The sequence below is a fragment of the Heterodontus francisci genome, chromosome 8 (assembly GCF_036365525.1).
Source record: "Heterodontus francisci isolate sHetFra1 chromosome 8, sHetFra1.hap1, whole genome shotgun sequence".
NCBI classification, from domain to species: Eukaryota; Metazoa; Chordata; class Chondrichthyes; order Heterodontiformes; family Heterodontidae; genus Heterodontus; species Heterodontus francisci.
Window position 1 is genome coordinate 71,580,491 of NC_090378.1, and position 19,968 is coordinate 71,600,458.

A 19,968-nucleotide genomic window follows, 5' to 3' on the forward strand; every position below is an offset into this window, starting at 1 on the left:
GTACATTGAAAGATCTGCAGACCTTCCAAATAAAGTTATGTATTTTAGAATGAAGACTGTCTCATTTGAAACCAGACAATTTCACAAGTTTGACAGCTACAGAAACCCAAACTACTCTGTTCTGACAGCATCAAAGCACCAGAATTTCAAGAAAACCTTGAAACACACATCCTGTTTGAATTACAGTATCATTTTGGTGTCCCAGTGTCTCAAGCCAGGCTCCAACAAAACAAATACTCAGTAAAATCACTTGCAGATGTAGAGCATCCCAGAAGAACATTTCACTCCTCTTTATAGAATCTGTTCCAGCTTTACTCCCAAAATTGTTAGTAGTGTGAATGCTATTGTACAGTACAGTAGACACATGTGTGTAAAAGTTTGAGGGGTGGGGTGAGCAGCATTCTATCGTTCACTGGAGCTTTATTATTTGAAACAGTTGCTTGCCTGAGTCACTGGAACTGTTCCATGCTGGGGTGGAAGGCTGAAACTGAGTTTCATCTGGTAAATCCATTCCTGGAGGAAACCAAAAGGAAACACTTATTAATGTCTACAATATTAAGTCTGAATAAGAGCCTACCATACTTCATGTACTTACAAAGACATTTAAAACCTCTCTTCCTGGGATAGTGAATACTGCAAGTTTTGCACTCCTGTTTTTTGTTTAGTGAATTTGTGTTGTTTAAGGAAATACATACAGAAAGAGGCAATATTCTTTGGATCTACTATCAGCATTGGATACATTACCACCATTGTCCTCCAAAAACAGGCTTTAGCCAAATTCAGTAGAACACCCACTCCACCAATTTCCACATTAGTCATCTTTTGGCTTATCAAAGTGAGATTGTCAATTCTGCCAAATCAGAGGTAGTTTTATATAGTTTCATCACTCACTAGGAAGTGGGTTGAGATGGCCCAAACTCATTTCACACTGGACCCTTACTCGCATTCATCAACAAGTGGAAATCTTCATTTCATCACTCTCAGCTGGAATGGATCCCAGGTCCCAGAAGGGAAAGGACAATGCTGCTAACCCAATGCATTACCCAACCCTCCAAACATCAGTCTTTAAAATAGGGGCTGCTCATTTATGTTGTATTTGTCTTCTAAGATTGTAGTCAAACAGTTCTGGTTATTGGTGATACCTTGTTTGAAATGTAATGCAATGAACAGGTGGCGTATGCTTTGGTAGGCTGTCATACCAATAGGATAGCCTACCTCAAGATAGGATTGGTAGACACTCAAGATTCTTTACATACAGATACATGGGAGTCAATTTTAACTCCAAATGAGGTGAGAGACTCACCCATTCCTTTCTCGCCTTGATCTGGTTGATGACTATTTTAAATTACAGGTGATAAGAACATTCGTCCCAAGCTGGCAGGGTCCTCTTTAAATATGCAGATCAGGTCCTGATGATGTCATCTTGGCCCAATTTGCTATTTTAACCTGAATCTGGAGCAAGGAAACCAGTAGAGGCTTCCTCACCAGGCCAAACCTGACAGGAACAACAGCAAAGGTAAGTTTTTAAAAAAAAATCCAGTTTTCTAGTGGGCTGGGGGAGCAGGAGTGCTGTTTTGTCTGCTAATGCTTGAGAAGCACCTTGGGACATTTTACTATGCTAAAGGTGCTATATAAATGCAAGTTGTCTTTGTTGTTGTTGTTCTCCAAGAGGAAACTGATGGCCAGGCAGCCACTTTCCACTGACCTCCTGGCAATTTTGGTCGGGACGTTGGCAAGCATCATGTTAATGAGACCTGACAGTTAAAATCAGCGCTGACCTTAGCTACTGCTCCAGTCTGGGCTGGCCACTCGTGTGGCCACATTCCCACCAGGGAGTGAAAATCAAATCCCCCCACCCCCTTGATCTCACCTGGGCCATCAACAGATCATGCTGTGATTTATTTCTACAAAAGGTGAGACGAAGGGATTTGAAGACATATTTAGCCATGTTGTTCTCATGAACCTCTTAGCAGTTGACTGCAGCATGGATCAGGACTGGAGAGCAAGTCCTTTGTTTCCTGCTCACTTGGTAAATGTGCATGGGAGAAACTAAAGTGAGTAGGAAATCAATTTTAAAAGGGACACAGTAGTACCCTTTTTAGCATACACAGGTCTCTGGAGACGTCACTTATGGCAAGCAACTGGTCAGGGTTATACAATGAAAACTGTGCATATAGTTTCACACGATGAATGGAAAATAGATGGTATTGCTTGATTAATTTTAGAAGTCAGAACAAAATTGAAATATTCACGATCTAAGGTAGCAAAGAATTTGATGTGCAATTGGCCTTTTATCGTTCCTTGCTTTATGTCCCAATTTCACAGATGAGCAAGTCTCTATGAGCTTGTCAAATATCAAAATGTGTAGATAAACAGCAATGTAATATTCTACTCAAATTGAATGAAGGAAGGTACTCGCCACTGTTAGTGTTTGCTCCTATTTACACCAAATCTCAGCTCATAACTCATTTCTAAACAGACCAGTCCTCGCATATATCAATTAGTCAAATCAATCAACAAAGATAGAATTGTTTTTTGTCAATAGGATGCTTCAATTTACTATCTAATGAAACTAATCTGCAGTACAAGAGATAAATTCTGCATTTCGCTTATAAATCACCCTGGGATTTGCAGTTTCTTGGACTGCCTGCTTGGGTACACACTTAACTGTAGTTTAGAGCAATATGGTAACATGATTAGGAACCAATTTATTCTCAAATCAGATCAAACCCCACAACAATGGCTCAGCCAAATCATCCTGATGAGATTACTGTACTATCACCGTCTACTGAAGTGCGGGAATGATTTATAATGGCATTCTTAATTTCATTCTTAAGAAATTATGATTATAAATTGTTCAATTAGTTGGAAAAAATGCTTTCTGAAAAAAAAACAGTGCAACTGTTCAGATTAGTGGTTAGCACCTGTGTCCTTCTCATCAAAACATACACTCTGACCTCCTCCAAGAAAATAACGGGATGGATTTTCAACAAGTATAAATCAGACAGTCAGTGGGCAGAGTGTGTGCTGCATCTACTTGAAGGATTCAGTGTGGGGCCGATTGGGTGGCCTTAATTTAAATTAAATTAGTAAACTGCCATCGCCAATTGGAAATGCAGGAAATCCAGCAGGACAGCCACTCCTTACAGGCATCCAGCAGCACCTTCAAAGGGTGGTGCTTTTTTTAAGTGGTGGATAGTGAGCAGAGAGATTGTGCAGTAGCAGGCAAGGTAACTTCGATCAGAGGCCTCAGATTTTCTGATGCAGCAGTGGAGGTGCTCATCAACCATATAAGCATCAGGCAGGAAGTACTCATCCCCTCTGAGGGGCAATGGGTGCCAAGGTAAATTTTAGCCAACCAACCTGGAGAAAGGTGGTAGAAAATATCACTGTTACCAGCATTGTCAGGAGGACCCAGCTGCATTGGAGGATATAAAAATTAATGATGTGACCAGTTCTGTGAAGTTAAGACTCCTCTTCACATCTCTCATACTTTCAGCAGAACCCAATTTTAGTCCATGTACTATCAACCCTTCCCTTTCCCAATTCCCTTAGTTGTATTCAAGTCACCAAGGAAGAATTCACTGCACCACCTCTCTGCTTGCACTCACCCTCAAAATTACACAAAAGCTCTCACCACTATTTCTCCCTCTCGGTTACACCTGTTGTTTCTTCCTGTCATTAGACAGCTTCATATCTTCAGACCTCTTCAACAGGGCACATATTTACCCACTTCCATTCATCATGCAGAAGCTGGCACACAATAGTGGGGAGTATAGCAGAAATGGAGGAGGTCCTGTCCCTCTATGTACATTGACACCTACGGAAGAGGTCATCATTGACATTATTGACAGAGAGAGGGCACACAGCATTGGAGGTGTGCAGACTGATGGCCACACATAGCATGGGGTTCGGGCATCTTCCTTTTCTCTTCATACCGAACACTTTCACTTACACACTCAGCATGACAACCTGATGGCGCATGGTGTTGCCACTCATCTGCTAATGTCTACTGTTGTCACAACATTCTAACCTTTGTCCCTCTCTCATTTCCCTCAGTCCATCAGATGATATGAGCCTTGCAATCATCAGACTGTTGAGGAATACCCTCCAGAAGATGCACTATCACTCACTTTGACCTTTACAAGCACCGGCACAGAAATCAGCAATCCATGTGATATAGGTAGCGCGTTAGAAGGTTCTGCAATGGGTGACTCTGAGCACAAGTGAGCGGGATCAGGTCCCATGGATAGAACTGCCCAGAAAACAGCTCACCAGAGAGCAAGCTCACATCCTACAAAAGTAAAATACTGAGAATGATGGATACCTGAAATAAAATCTGATGGTAGATCATTGACCTGAAACATTAACTCTGTTTCTCTCTCTCTCTACAGATGCTGCCTGACTGGTTGAGTATTTCCAGCATTTTCTGCTTTTATTTCAACTCACGCCCTAGTTCTGAAGAGGACAGAGATGCAGGATTTAGGTTCTCAGTCTTTAAAAGAAAGATGCACTAGCAATTGCTGAATGCATTGCATTGCTTGCCAGAGTGCTTCCAAAATACATCAGAGTCTAAGGAGATGCACATTACCAACCTGTGCAAGTTTCTGGCATGTGGCATTGACACCTTGCAATCTATCATGGGGTACGTGGTCGCCTCCATGGATGCTGCAGCTTGGCACTTACTGCAAAAATCGGTGGCACCACTAATAGTATTCCTCAGGGGCCCTCCACCTTGGAATGGCTGGGACACAGAATGGATATGGGCTTCTGTCAGACCACAAATATTTTACAGTTTGTTTTCCCACAGATAAGTAGCAGAGCTGAGTTGAAGCCTGACAGCAAGGGCAGCTATGCAATGGGAATGGACCATGTTGCCATCTCTCATGACAGCATATCTGGACCCTATCAAGCCCTGAACCACTGTCCACCCCAGTCCCAGAAAGCCAGCTGAACCCAGACACTGCTGTAACTCTGCAGCCAGGTCCTCTCAGACCCCCAGCATCTAGGGGTTACTGACTATGAGAATGTCCTGAGCCCTTGGCTGAGCAGCTTTCCACCTCCCATACAGCAACCACTGGGGGAGCAACTTGTAAAAGCCCTAAAGTAAGTAAGAGAATACTTAAAATGGGCACTAGAGGATCGCACCAGGATAATGTGTAATGTGTAGCCAATTAAATGATAATCCTCTTTTAAATCTTTGTGTGCTGAGAGTGTTCCTGTAGCAGCTGATGACTCTATATGTTAGTTGACATGAATATCATAGTTGGATCTTTGGGCAGGTGCAGTTTATTAGAGGGTTGAATGACTGTCAGAGATGTTGGAGATGACTGTTAATGCAGGATTGTTTAGTTGAAGTGCTCTGCAGTGAGTTGCTACTGAAGAGTTTTGGCTGCAGCCACCTGTTGGACCACCTGCCTCCTCACTATCCCCTATGCCATTGTCATTGTCGCTTATCATGCTGAAGGTCATTGTCCAATGGTGGATCTATTGTTGGCCCTGCTGCAAAGCAAAGCTGCGCAGCATACAACAAACCACCATCATACAGCACATTCTCTGTGGACTGTATCTCAGGATGCCAACAAACCTGTCCAACATCGGAATAGTTGCTTGAGCACTCAACAGTCTGCTCAATGAGAGCTCTAGTTGACCCAGTTCAGCAGCTGAGCATGGGTTCCTGAGTGGAGTCTTAAGCCAACCAAGCGTGCAGAAGATAGCCTTCGTCCGCACACAGCTAACCTCTCATTTGTTCTGCGGGGACAAAGGTTTTAGGTGGATGGCAGATTGGTGCAAGATAAAACTGTCAGGGCAGCTGTCAGAAAAAAAGAGCACAGACCTGTGCAATCTGTTGTTGGTCACCACACACCTGTCCAACACAAATAGATTGGAAATCCTTGTAAGTCATGAAGACAGTGGGGTCATGTGCAGGAGACTCATAGAAGACCACTCTGAGTCACTGCCTTCAGAGGATGGAAAGAGAAAACAGGGGAGGTGGGAAAAATAAATCTGGTTCAAAGGGGCTTGCTGACTTTAACCTAACTCACCCACTGAGAAACTGAAGGAATCAGATGCAATGTTGGTTTTACACTCAGCCTGATTTTACACTCCATTAATTCAATTCTGAGTAATCTTGGGTGGGCTGCAAAACTGGTGTTCTGCCATGGGTTACCCACCTGGCAATTTGGGTTAAAATTAATCCTTTTTTGATGAAAGGACCTGAAATGTTAACTGTTTCTCTCTCCACAGATGCTGCCTGAACTGCTGAGTATTTCCAGGATTTTCTGTTTTTATTTCAGACTTTTGCGTTAAAATTACCTCATCTGCGTCTAACAATCTAATCAGAAAGACATCTGAAGCAAATTTTAACACCCTTATCACAGCCCTGCTGGGTTCAGTTGACTCACTATTAACCAGAGATTAAACCTAGGGCCTTCCTGGTCTGTGTGGCTCAACTGCTCGCTGCTTTGACCAGCTGAGCCATCAGTGGAGCTGAAATTTCTCTCTTATTTGTAAAGAATTGAAATAAATAGATTAGCTTTTAAATGTTCAGACAGTTTAAAACAGTTAGCAACATGTCATAGGAACCGCAGTAAGAACACATTCTAGCGTGCTGACAGTTGATGACATTCCTGGCATTGAAAGGAAGTAAATAAATCCACTAACTATCCCGACATTACTGAAGTTAGTGGTTAAAATGAGCCACTCTAAAGGGGCGAAGAGTGAAAAGTTAACTAAACCACTAGCCCTGTAAAAACGATAGGATTTTTATACTTGTCGTGGTATTAGACTGGATTATTTTTGGCCGCAGATCAATCCCTGCTCTTCATTATTAGCTAAGTGTTAAACTGCTAAGTAGCTGCTAATCGGCAGTGAAGGGTTTAATGTCTGTTCTATGTTTTGTTTGAAACAGCCAGTGGGGACCAGCTTTATTATCATTCGAGTTCAAATGCTGGAGCTGCTTCGGTATGTCAGCATTTTCCTTTGGGGGCTGGCGTGTGATCTCATTTGGTAAAAGATCTCACTGAGCTCTATTGCTTGTCTTCACCTCCATGTGACAATGTCTGAAGGGTAGAGAAAAAGGGGTAGAAAGTTATCCGAATGCTCAGAGTTATCTTTCCAACTCTGAACCCTAAAGATCAGGGAGGTTAAAGATTCAATCCCAAATCTGTGTTAAATTAACATACCTCAACCAGGCCAAGAAAAGGAGTACTACAATTGGCCACAGCCCCTGAGTTAACAAAGATAAAATTGGTCATTATACTTCAGCTCCTGTAGGCAATGGTAGGATTGGGCTCCACAGCAGTAGACTAAGTTGTAATTTGTATCTTTTGTTCTGGCCACTGGATTTTATCCAATGTCTGAGGAACCAATGGACAGACCTGTGACAGATGAGCTGAGCACTCAACACTGCTGCCTTCAGGGGCACTGGGGAAAACAACCTCTTCAGATTGTTCTTGGTCTTGTCTGATTAACAGCACTGCCACTGAAGTCCAGACTGCTGCTTATTGGAGCGCAGGAGTTATCAGGCTAGTGATGTAAGGCAATGGATGCATAGCATTTCATTTGCACATTTTCAGCGTTGAGCAGTAAAGGAAAGGATTTGCAGTTATACTAACGCTTTACATTCAGGATTCACCTTGAGGTGTCATCTTGCCAGTGCGAGGAAGGAAGGGTGGAGTTATACCAAGTGTAGACCAAGTGCTAGTCAATAGAAAAGGGAGGCCAGAAATAAGAAGCTAGGTTATCACAGGCTGCTCTCATATGAGTTTGAGTGGTGTGCACTGAGCAGGAATGATAAGTTGTTAAGCACATAGCCTGTGCATCTACTCCATCACACTGCAGGGCCAGAATCTCCAGGAGAGAGAAATAAATTTTAGAAAATGGAGGGGAATTATAAACAGATTAAAACAGAGCTCTTCCAATGACTTGCTTTCTAAATGGAATAACTAGTGTAGTACTGAGCCATACCGGCCAGGAAAGCTCCAGGTTCAATCCCTGGTCTACCGGAGTTACTTGACTTAATTCAGCAGCAACAGCAGTTAGGCTATTAGTTGGCCTCAGCACACCTAGATTCCTACACCTGATAAAGTATTCATGTAGAACATCTTGCAAGGGTTGGGTCTAATTGTGATGCTCCCCATGGTCAAATAACTTGCTGACACTCACTTTCTAGGTTATAAATTAGAGAATTACTGGCGTCTAGGAAGCTGGCTGTATTGACAGAGTAGATAGCTCATCAACGTTAGTAGCTCTTGTTATTTTCCTAAGGATTATGTACTCATTCCCGCTTTTCTGATTATTTGCTCATGAGGAAAATAGGTTTCCCGTGCCAAAAGGACATTAAACAAACTGTTACAGCAAACAAACTGGTTAAGGCCTAATTCACTGAAGCAGGCAATGGGAATGTTAAAACAATGAACCTTCCTCGAGGGCATTTTGGGTGGATTAATTACATCCGGCAGGCCATGAAAATTGCTGAGTGTGGTTCACCAGTACACAAATCATGATGTATAGAAATCCTGTAGCACTCATTCTGAATATACCAGTCAAGGTCAAGAATTCTGCATTGATATTCAGACTACAGGGTAGATTTACAGACCAGCAATAAGACCAGGACTGCTACACAAATGCAGTTGTGCTGTGTATATGGCTGCTCAAAGTTCTTGCACATGCCTAGTTCCTCAAAGGACTCATTCCTGTGAAATTACACAATGGTTGCAATTGCAACTTTCTGATTGTGATCAAAGACCTTCTCTGAGAATTACAGGCTAGCAACCTTATGAACAACAACTCACACTTATAAAGGAAGAAAAACTTGCATTTATATACTGCCTTTCATGACCTCAGGACATCCCAAAGCACCTTACAGCCAATGAAGTATTTTTGAAGCATTGTCACTGTTGTTAATGTAGGAAATGTGACAGCCAATTTGCCCACAGCAAGGTTCCACAAATAGCAATGTGATAATGAGAATGTAATGTAATAATGCAATGTAGACAGAGTGGTGAAGAAGGCGTATGGAATGCTTTCCTTTATTGGCTGAGGTATAGAATACAAAAGCAGTGATGTAATGCTGGAACTGTATAAAACGCTGGTTAGGCCACAGTTGGAATACTGCATACAGTTCTGGTCACCACATTACAGGAAGGACATAATTGCTCTGGAGAGAGTACAGAGGAGATTTACAAGAATGTTGCCAGGGCTTGAAAGTTGCAGCTATGAGGAAAGATTGGATAGGCTAGGATTGTTTTCCTTAGAACAGAGGAGGCTGAGGGGTGACTTAATTGAGGTGCACAAAATTATGAGGGGCCTAGATAGAGTAGGCAGGAAGGACCTGTTTCCTCTAGCCGAGAGGTCAATTACTAGTTGGCACAAATTTAAGGTGATTGGTAGAAAGATTAGAGGAGACATGAGCAAAGACTTTATCACCCAGAGGGTGGTGGCATCTGGAATTCACCGACAGGAACAGTGGGGGAGGCAGAAACCCTCAACTCTTTTAAAAGGTACCTCGACATGCAACTGAAGTGCTGTAACCTCCAAGGCTACGGACCAGGTGCTGGAAGGTGGGATTAGATTTGGTGGCTAGTTTTTTTGGCTGCGCAGACACAATGGGCTGAATGGCCTCCTCTGAGCCCTAATTTTTCTATGGTTCTATGATGTTGGTTGAAGGATAAATATTGGACCAGTTCACCAGGAAGAACTTCCCTGCTCTTCTTAGAATAATGTCGAAATGTAATGGGATCTTTTATGTCCACCTGAGAAGGCAGGCGGACTCTCGGTTTTATATCTCATCCAAAAGATGGCATCTCCGACAATGCAGAACTCCCTCGGTACTGCACTGGGAGTGTCAGACTGAATTATCTGCTCAAGTTTCTGCAGTGGGGCTTGAATCCACAACTTTCTTAGTATGAGGCAAATGTACCACCAACTGAGCCATGGCTGGCACTGAATAGCACCTCTAATGTAGGAAAACACCTCACGGCACTTCTCAGGTTCATATTAAGACAAAAATTGACACTGAGCCAAAAATGAAATATTAGGACAGGTGACTAAAAACTTGGTCAAAGACATAAATTTTAATGAGAATCTTAAAGGAAGAAAGAGACAGAGATTTAGGAAGAGAATTTCAGAGCTTAGGGCTGAGATGGCTGAAGGCATGGTCACCAATGGTGGGGTGGAGGGAAAGGGGGACAGGTAACAGGCCAGTGCTGTCGGAACATACAGTTCTTGGGATGGAAGAGATTGCAGAGATAGTTCCAGAAGGTGGGGTTAAGATGATGGAAGACTCTGCCACCAATGTTTCAGTGAAGGATGTACAAAAGATTAGATTTCACAGAATCACAGAATAATACAGTGCAGAAGAGGCCCTTCGGCCCTTCGAGTCTGCACTCTACATCTAGTCCCTGCTGTACCTGAGCTGACATTTGGCAATGAAGTATTTTATTCCCTGGCACCAACATCTCACCTTAATGAGCAAAATAAAAAGAATCATCAAGTAAAGTTAAGATTTTATGGCAGGGATATTGTCCTAAAATACATGCAGCCCACAGTGCTGTTGTGTAGCTGGTGGCAATATTCTGGTGGCATTATGGAGCATTGATGCCTGAAGTGTATGAAACGCTGAATGCAGCTACATTTGATAAAGTTTCCCAGAGGCATTTCTGGCAGTAGATTCATTAAGGCACCCAGAAAAGTTTATTTCAGGGTTAAATCTCATATTGTGGCTGAGTCACACAGTGCCCGTATAAAAGGATCCCTTCCCTCATATTAGGTCTCTGCTCTTAAAGGGAATTCATTCACTAGCACTTGCTGCTGGTATTTTTCTACCTCTATCACTTCTTTTATTTTGCTGTTTTTCTACAAAGAAAATTACAGTTAGCTTCTTATTTGTTCTCTTTCCCCTGGGATATTTCATACTGTGCTGCCTATAAAAGCATCCCTCTGGGTATTCACTGGAGGCGTCGGTTTTAGAGAGATGGAAGATGATGATCAGAACAGGCACGCCAGCCTAGTATATTTGCACCTTATAACACATCATTACACTGCAACCAGTGTGTTCAGGGCCAAACATACTTTGACATGTCTGAAGGCACCTCCATGGCCTCGGCCCTCCCTATCTCTGTAACCTCTTCTAGTCCTATAACCCCGAGATATCTGCGCTCCTCCAATTCTGGCCTCTTGCAGTTCCCTGATTATCATTGTTCTACCACTGACGGCCATGCCTTCAGCTCCCTAGGTCCTAAACTTTGGAATACCCTCACTAAACCTCTCCGTCTCTCTACCTCTTTCTCCTCCTTTAAGCCACTGCTTAAAAGCTACCTCTTTGACCAAGCTTTTGGTCGTCTATACTAATATCTTTGTCAAATTTGATAAAACGGTGAAATGTCTTGGAACGTTTTACTACAATTAAAGGTGTTGTATAAATGCAAGTTGTTGTTGTTGTGGTGGTGAAAATATGATTCCCAAAAGAGGCCATCACAAAACTGTGCATACTTATGGAAACAAACTTAGTAAACAATTCCCACCTAGAATTTCAGAACACATTTGTTAAAGTGTTACACAAAAGGCTATTAATTAGACTTATAGTGTAAAGTTAGGTAAACCACAGATAAGAAATTGGCTGAAAGGTGAAAATCAATGGTACTTGTTAGATTGGGGCTCAGGGTGCTAATTGTGTTTAAATGTATGCAGGTATTGGGCATTAACTGGGGATTCACTTGTGCCCCTATAAAAATTTGGAATATGCATCTCTGTAAATAAATGCTTATAGAAGTATGTAAAGAGTGGTTCAGTTCTACCCTTCACCACCAGGCTTTCTGGAATATAACACTGAGTGGGGTCACACTAGCTCAAAAGGTCATGGGTTCAGAACGCACTCCAAAGACTTGTGCTGATACTCTAGGCTGACGCTTCAGTGCAATACTGAGGAAATGCTGCAGTCAGAAATACTGCCTTTCACACGTGACACTAAACTGAAGCTCCATCTGCCTGCTCAACTGGACATGACAAATCCCAAGGCACTATTCAAGAAAGCAGGGAAGTTCTTCTGGTGTCCAGGGCCAACATTTAGCTTTCAACAAACATCATTAAAACTGACCATCAGGTTATTTACCTCATAGCTATTTGTGGGTCTTTGGCAAACGTGAGAAGCAGAATGCAGACTGGTTTCAATGTCACTCTGAAGAGATGGAACTAGTCATAGCCGCTAAGCGTGCTGCACTGCTAAACTACAAGAAAGCCCCCAGCGAGTTAACATCCTTAACACTGAAAGTCACCAGACGCACCAAGCAAAGAACAGCCAGGCGCTGTGCAAATGACTACTGGCAACACCTATGCAGTCGTATTCAGCTGGCCTCCGACACCGGAAACATCAGAGGAATGTATGATGGCATTAAGAGAGCTTTTGGGCCAACCATCAAGAAGATCACCCCCCTCAAGTCTAAATCAGGGGAAACGATCACTGACCAACGCAAGCAAATGGACCGTTGGGTGGAACACTACCTAGAACTGTACTCCAGGGAAAATGATGTCACTGATACCGTCCCCAATGCAGCCCAGTGTCTGCCAATCATGGATGAGCTGGACGAACAGCCAACAAAATCGGAACTCAGTAACGTCATCGATTCTCTAGCTAGTGGAAAAGCCCCTGGAAAGGACGGCATTACCCCTGAAATAATCAAGAGTGCCAAGCCTGCTATACTCTCAGAACTACATGAACTACTTTGCCTGTGCTGGGATGAGGGAGTAGTACCACAGGACATGCGCGATGCCAATATCATTACCCTCTATAAGAACAAAGATGACTGTAGTGACTGCAACAACTACCGTGGAATCTCCCTGCTCAGCATAGTGGGGAAAGCCTTCGCTCGAGTCGTTTTAAACAGACTCCAGAAGCTGGCTGAGCGTGTCTACCCTGAGGCACAGTGCGGCTTTTGAGCAGAGAGATCCACCATTGACAAGCTGTTCTCCCTTCGCCAGCTACAGGAGAAATGCCACGAACATCAGATGCCCCTCTACGTTGCCTTCATAGATCTCACCAATGCATTTGACCTCGTCAGCAGACGTGGTCTCTTCAGACTACTAGCAAAGATCGGATGTCCACCAAAGCTACTAAGTATCATCACCTCATTCCATGACAACATGAAAGGCACAATTCAGCATAGCGGTGCCTCATCAGACCCCTTTCCTATCCTGAGTGGCGTGAAACAGGGCTGTGTTCTCGCACCTACACTGTTTGGGATCTTCTTCTCACTGCTGCTCTCACATGCGTTTAAGTGTTCAGAAGAAGGAATTTTCCTCCACACAAGATCAGATAGCAGGTTGTTCAACCTTTCCCGTCTTAGAGCGAAGACCAAAGTACGGAACGTCCTCATCAGGGAACTCCTCTTTGCTGACGATGCTGCATTAACATCCCACACGGAAGAGTGTCTGCAGAGACTCATCAACAAGATTGCGGCTGCCTGCAACGAATTTGGCCTAACCATCAGCCTCAAGAAAACGAACATCATGGGACAGGACATCAGAAATGCTCCATCCATCAATATCGGCGACCACGCTCTGGAAGTGGTTCAAGAGTTCACCTACCTAGGCTCAACTATCACCACTAACCTGTCTCTCGATGCAGAAATCAACAAGCACATGGGAAAGGCATCCGCTGCTATGTCCAGACTGGCCAAGAGGGTGTGGGAAAATGGCACACTGACACGGAACACAAAAGTCCGAGTGTTTCAAGCCTGTGTCCTCAGTACCTTGCTCTATGGCAGCGAGGCCTGGACAACGTATGTCAGCCAAGAGCGATGTCTCAACTCATTCCATCTTCACTGCCTCTGGAGAATCCTTGGCATCAGGTGGGAGGACCGTATCTCCAATGCAGAAGTCCTCGAGGCGGCCAACATCCCCAGCATATACACTCTACTGAGCCAGCAGAGCTGGAGATGGCTTGGCCATGTGAGCCGCATGGAAGATGGCAGGATCCCCAAGGACACATTGTACTGCGAGCTCGTCACTGGTATCAGACCCACCGGCTGTCCAATTCGCTGCTTCAAAGACGTCTGCAAACACGACATGAAGTCCTGTGACATTGACCACAATCTTGGGAGTCAGTTGCCAGCGATTGCCAGAGTTGGCGGACAGCTATAAAGGATGGGCTAAAGAGTGGCGAGTCAAAGAGACTTAGCAGTTGGCAGGAAAAGAGACAGAAGTGTAAGGAGAGAGCCAACTGTGTAACAGCCCCGACAACCAATTTTACCTGCAGCACCTGTGAAAGAGTCTGTCACTCTAGAATTGGCCTTTATAGCCACTCCAGGTGCTGCTCCGCAAACCACTGACCACCTCTAGGCACTTACCCATTGTCTCTCGAGACAAGGAGGCCAAAGATTTGTCGGCCCTTGCTTGTGCACAAATTGGCGGCCACATTTGACTATACTATAACAGCGACAACACTACAAAAATATCTTATTGGCTTTAAAGTACTTTGGGACATCCTGAAACGTGCTAGAAAGATGTGAGTTCATTCGTTCAAAATGGCTGAACAGCCTCCCTCATCCACAATTATCTTGTGCCGGCTCTGTTAATTGCTGTCAAGGTTACAGCTTTTAAAAAAATATTCTACTGGGTCTTTCCAAGAAACAGCAGAAGGCATGTACCAAATCTCCAAAACAGCAGTGCACAATTGCATCATGTAGGCTGCAGATGCCTTGTGTGCCTGGGCCACTTAATTTGATTAGATTCTCATGGAAAACACACAGCAACATGAGCAAGCCCTACAGTTTTGTATGACTTGATTTTGTGTTCTTTGTATTGCATCTAGATGCTTGAATATATTGGCCTTTGCTACCAAAACTGCCTCGAGACACTATGCATGCAGCCCACACCAGATACCTGAATATTTCATATTTGTTCATTCACGCATGACAATTTGCCTGGATGCAAATACATCATTTCTCTCCTTCCCTCATATGCTACATTGTGATTACAGAGTTCCACAGAGTTCCACAGAGTTATCCAATTTTACCTGGATATTAGGGCAAAGTGAAAACAATCTCTGGGACATAGGGACCGAGGACTCATCTACTGGGGAAGTCCATAATGCAAAAGATAAAAATATCAAGAGCAGAAATAAAAAATATAACAGTCCACTCCTACTGACTTAATTCAAAATAGGTTTAAGGTCCTAAACTCATTTGTTTAATACTCTTGCTCAGCTCTGAGTTTAAAGTTGTAGAAAAATAACACCAACTGCAGCTCCCCAATGGTGTTTAATGAACAGTCTAGTGCAATACTGAGCCATACAGATAAACAGATAAGTTTGCCATTGCAACTTGTTCTGCTGTCCTCGCAAAACTGAAATTATTATTTCCAACATAGGTCACTGAATAGTGATCAGAAGCAAGAACCCTGGCTGATTTTATTTTCTCTCTTATGCCCATCCTCAGCCCACAGGTGTTGAAGGGAAATGTTGCATCACTGAGAACTTAACTACAGACCACAGACTGAACTTGGGACCTTCCTGTGCTTAATTGTTCTATAACACACTTCTGATCTGTGTTTATCCACTTTTGAACTAGAGAAACCATAAAAAAATGTTTCATATATCTTAAGCTTACAAATCATTAGCAGAACAACAGCTAAATCTTAGCAAGCAACTCCTTAACAATGTAAAGTACACAAGTTAACTATATCTGTCCAGGAAACTTGGGTGCTCAAATTGGTTTGTAGTTGTTCTGAATTTTACTCAGTATTTATCTGCTCCAGGGCATTTATGACCTACTAAACTGCCGGAACTACTTCAATGCATCACCTCATAGATGGGAGCTTGCTGTGATGATGGGTGCATCTGATGCCAAAAAATCTATTATCTAAATGCATCAGAGAATATCAATGATAGACAAGAAGTGAATAAACAAACTGTGCTTGAACAAGTGCCCCAGAAGAGTTCAAACAGGCATTTTCACTATTCAGGATTGCATCTGACAATTATTTCCTGAATAAGTGAAAGAAAGAGACAGCTTCAATCAGTTGTGTTCCATTGCACGCATGTTTAATATGCTCTCTTACCCTTCCTTATTAGCAGAATATGAATGTTGCTGGAATTTAGGGGAGGGTGTCCATTGAATTACATAATCATTTTCTCAAAAAACACATTATATTTTTGTTTGCATCATATTTTCTGGTTTTGTTGGTGCTCTTGTCTGAGTACAGCTTATGGAGCTGTATGCACATAACATCTACAAAATCACAAGATGGATTTGGATGCAAGCAGCTCTTCAGTCCATTTGATCTCAGTATACCAATCCTACCATCTTTCCATTACAGAAACTAGCTGTTCTTAAATGTGTCCAGTGTCCTGGCCTCAAATACTCTTACTGACAGCTCTTCTAGCTGTTTGCCACCCCCACTGTAAGGAAATACTTCATTAAATCGATCCTAAATTTGCCATTGCAACTTGTTCTGCTGTCCTAGCAAAACTGAAATTATTATTTCAAGAGTTCTTTCTCTATTTTGTTAAGTCTGTTTTCCATCTAAGAAATAACTTGCATTTACGTAGCACCTGATTGCAACTACTATATGTTCCAAAATACTTCACAGCTAATTGATTACTTTAGAAGTCCAGTCACTGTTATGGAGGCATAACCTGACATAGTCATACCCATGGAATCACACCTCACAAACAATGTCCCAGACACTGCCATCACCATCCCAGGGTATGTCCTGTCCCTCCGGCAGGACAGACCCACCAGATGTTGTAGCACACTGCTATACAGTTGGAAGGGAGTTACCCTGGGAGTCCTCAACATCGACTCCGGACCCCATGAAGTCTCATGGCATCAGGCCAAACATGAGCAAGGAAACCTCCTGCTGATTATCACCTACTGCCCCCCTCAGCTTATGAATTAGTACTCCTCCATGTTGAATACTCCTTGGAGGAAGCACTCAGGGTGGCAAGGGCACAGAATGTACTCTGGGTGGGGGACTTCAATGTCCATCACCTAGAGTGGCTCGGTAGCACCATAGCTGCAAGACTGGGTCTGTGGCAGGTGGTGAGAGAACCAACAAGAGGGAAAAACATACTTGACCTTATCCTCACCTGGCGCAGATGCATCTGTCCATGACAGTATTGGTAGGAGTGACCACTGCACAGTCCTTGTGGAGACCAAGTCCCTTTCTCACATTGATGATATCTACCACTACCACCGTGCAAAATGAAAGATTTCGAACAGATCTAACAATGCAAAACTGGGCATCCTTGAGGTGCTGTGGGCAATCAGCAGCAGAACTGTATTCAACCATAATCTATAAACTCATGGCCCGGCATATCCCCCACTCTACCATTACCATCAACTCTAGCTCAATGAAAAATACAGGAGGACATGCCAGGTGCAGCACCAGGCATACCTCAAAATGAGGTGTCAAGCTGGTGAAGCTGGTGAAGCTACAACATAGGACTACTTGCTTGCCAAACAGCTTAAGCAGCGTGTGATAGACAGGGTTAAGCAATCTCATAACCAACAGATCAGATCCAAGCGCTGCAGTCCTGCCACATGCAGTCATGAATGGTGGTGAACAATTAAACAACTGACTGGAAGAGGTGGCTCCACAAATATCCCCATCCTCAATGATGGGGGAGCCCAGCACATCAGTGCAAAATATAAGGCTGAAGCATTTGCAACAATCTTCAGCCTAAAGTGCCGAGTGGATGATCCATCTCGGCCTCTTCCTGAAGTCCCCAGAATCACTGATGCCAGACATCAGCCAATTCGATTCACTCAATGCGTGATATCAAGAAACGACTGAAGGCACTGGATACTGCAAAGGCTATGGGCCCTGGCAATAGCACTGAAGATCTGTGTTTCAGAACTTGCCATGCCCCTAGCCAAACTGTTCCAGTACAGCTACAACACTGGCATCTACCCTGCAATGTGGAAAATTGCCCAGGTACGTCCTGTACACAAAAAGCAGGACAAGTCCAACCCAGGAAGAGCAAGAAGACTAGAAAGGCAGTGCAGAAATCTCCTGTGGCTATTCACCTGCAAAACAGATATACTGCTTTGGATACTGTTGGAGGGAATGGCCTCTCACAGTTAAGCAGCAACAGCCCAATTCGTTGTACCACGGTTGGCTCTGCTGTACAGGGGAGGAGTAAAAAGTGTGGGAATGCAATAGTTATAGGGGATTCAATTGTAAGGGGAATAGATAGGTGTTTCTGTGGCCACAAACAAGACTCCAGGATGGTATGTTGCCTCCCTGGTGCTAGGGTCAAGGATGTCTCAGAGCGGTTACATAACATTCTGAAGGGGGAGGGTGAACAGCCAGTGGCTGTGGTACACATTGGTACAAACGATGTAGGTAAAAAAAAAGGATGAGGTGCTAAAAGCAGAATATAGGGAGTTAGGAAGTAAGTTGAAAAGTAGAAGCTCAAAGGTAGTGATCTCAGGATTACTACCAGTGCCATGTGCTAGTCAGAGTAGAAATAGCAGGATATATTGGATGAATATGTGGCTGAAAAGATGGTGTGAGGGGGAGGGTTTTAAATTCGTGGTGCATTAGGACCAGTTCTGGGGGAGGTGGAACCAGTACAAACTGGACGGGTTACACCTGGGCAGGACCGGGACTGATGTCCTAAGGGGAGTATTTGCTAGAGTGGTTGGGGAGGGTTTAAACTAAAATGGCAGGGGGATGGGAACCTTTGCAAGGAGTCAGAGGAAGGGGGATCAAAGACAAGAACAAATGACAGTAAGGGGAATAAGAAAAGTGATAGGCAGAGAAATCAAGGGCCAGAATCAAACAGGGCCACAGTGGAAAACAGTGGAAAGGGGACAAGTAACGTTAAAAAGACAAGCCTTAAGGCTTTGTGCCTTAACGCGTGGAGCATTTGCAATAAAGTGAACGAATTAATCGCGCAAATAGATGTAAACGGGTATGATATAGTTGGGATTACGGAGACATGGCTGCAGGGTGACCAGGGATGGGAAATGAAAATCCAGGGGTATTCAGTATTTAGGAAGGACAGACAAAAAGTAAAAGGCGGTGGAGTTGCATTGCTGGTTAAAGAGGAAATTAATGCATTAGTGAGGAAGGATATTAGCTCTGACGATGTGGAACCTGTTACTTAAAGGGATGATGGTGGATAGGCAATGGCAAGCATTCAAAGAGCGCATGGATGAACTGCAACAATTGTTTATTCCTCTCTGGCACAAAAGTATAACAGGAAAGGTAGCCAAACCATGGCTTACAAGGGAAATTAGAGATAGCATTAGATCCAAGGAAGAGACATACAAATTCACCAGAAAAAACAACAGACCTGAGGACTGGGAGCAGTTTAGAATTCAGCAAAGGAGGACCAAGGGATTGATTAAGAAGGGAAAAATGGAGTACGAGAGTAAGCTTGCAGGGAACATAAAAACTGACTGTAAAAATTTCTATAGGTATGTGAAGAGAAAAAGATTGGTGAAGACAAATGTAGGTCCCTTACAGTCAGAAACAGGGGAATTTATTCTGGGGAACAAAGAAACGGCTGACCAACTAAATGCATACTTTGGTTCTGTCTTCACAAAGTAGGACACAAATATCATACCAGAAATGTTGGGGAACACAGGGTTTAGTGAGAAGGAGGAACTGAAGGAAATCAGTATTAATAGAGAAATGTTGTTGGGGAAATTGATGGGATTGAAGGCCGAGAAATCCCCAGGGCCTGATAATCTACATCCCAGAGTACTTAAGGAAGTGGCCCTGGAAATAGTGGATGCATTGGTTGTCATCTTCCAAGATTCTATAGACTCTGGAACAGTTCCTACAGCTAATGTAACCCCACTATTTAAACAGGGGTGTAGAGAGAAAACAGGGAATTATAGACCAGTCAGCCTGACGTCAGTAGTGGGGAAAATTCTAGAGTCCATTATCAAAGATTTTATAGCAGAGCACTTGGAGAACAGTGGTAGAATCGGACAGAGTCAGCATTGATTTACGAAA

General features: G+C 43.4%; 1 protein-coding gene across 2 annotated transcripts in view; it reads right to left on the reverse strand.

The window, feature by feature from the left end:
• The window catches only part of ror1 (receptor tyrosine kinase-like orphan receptor 1), a 304,997-nt gene that overhangs the window by 103,661 nt on the left and 181,368 nt on the right, over positions 1-19,968 (reverse strand). Inside the window, exon 2 of one of the 2 annotated variants that reach the window (XM_068037316.1) lies at positions 445-513. The exons of the other annotated variant lie outside the window; for it this stretch is intronic. Within the exon in view, the coding sequence (XP_067893417.1) occupies positions 445-513 (69 nt within the window). The remainder of the gene's footprint in view (positions 1-444; positions 514-19,968) is intronic. 2 annotated transcript variants of the gene reach the window in all.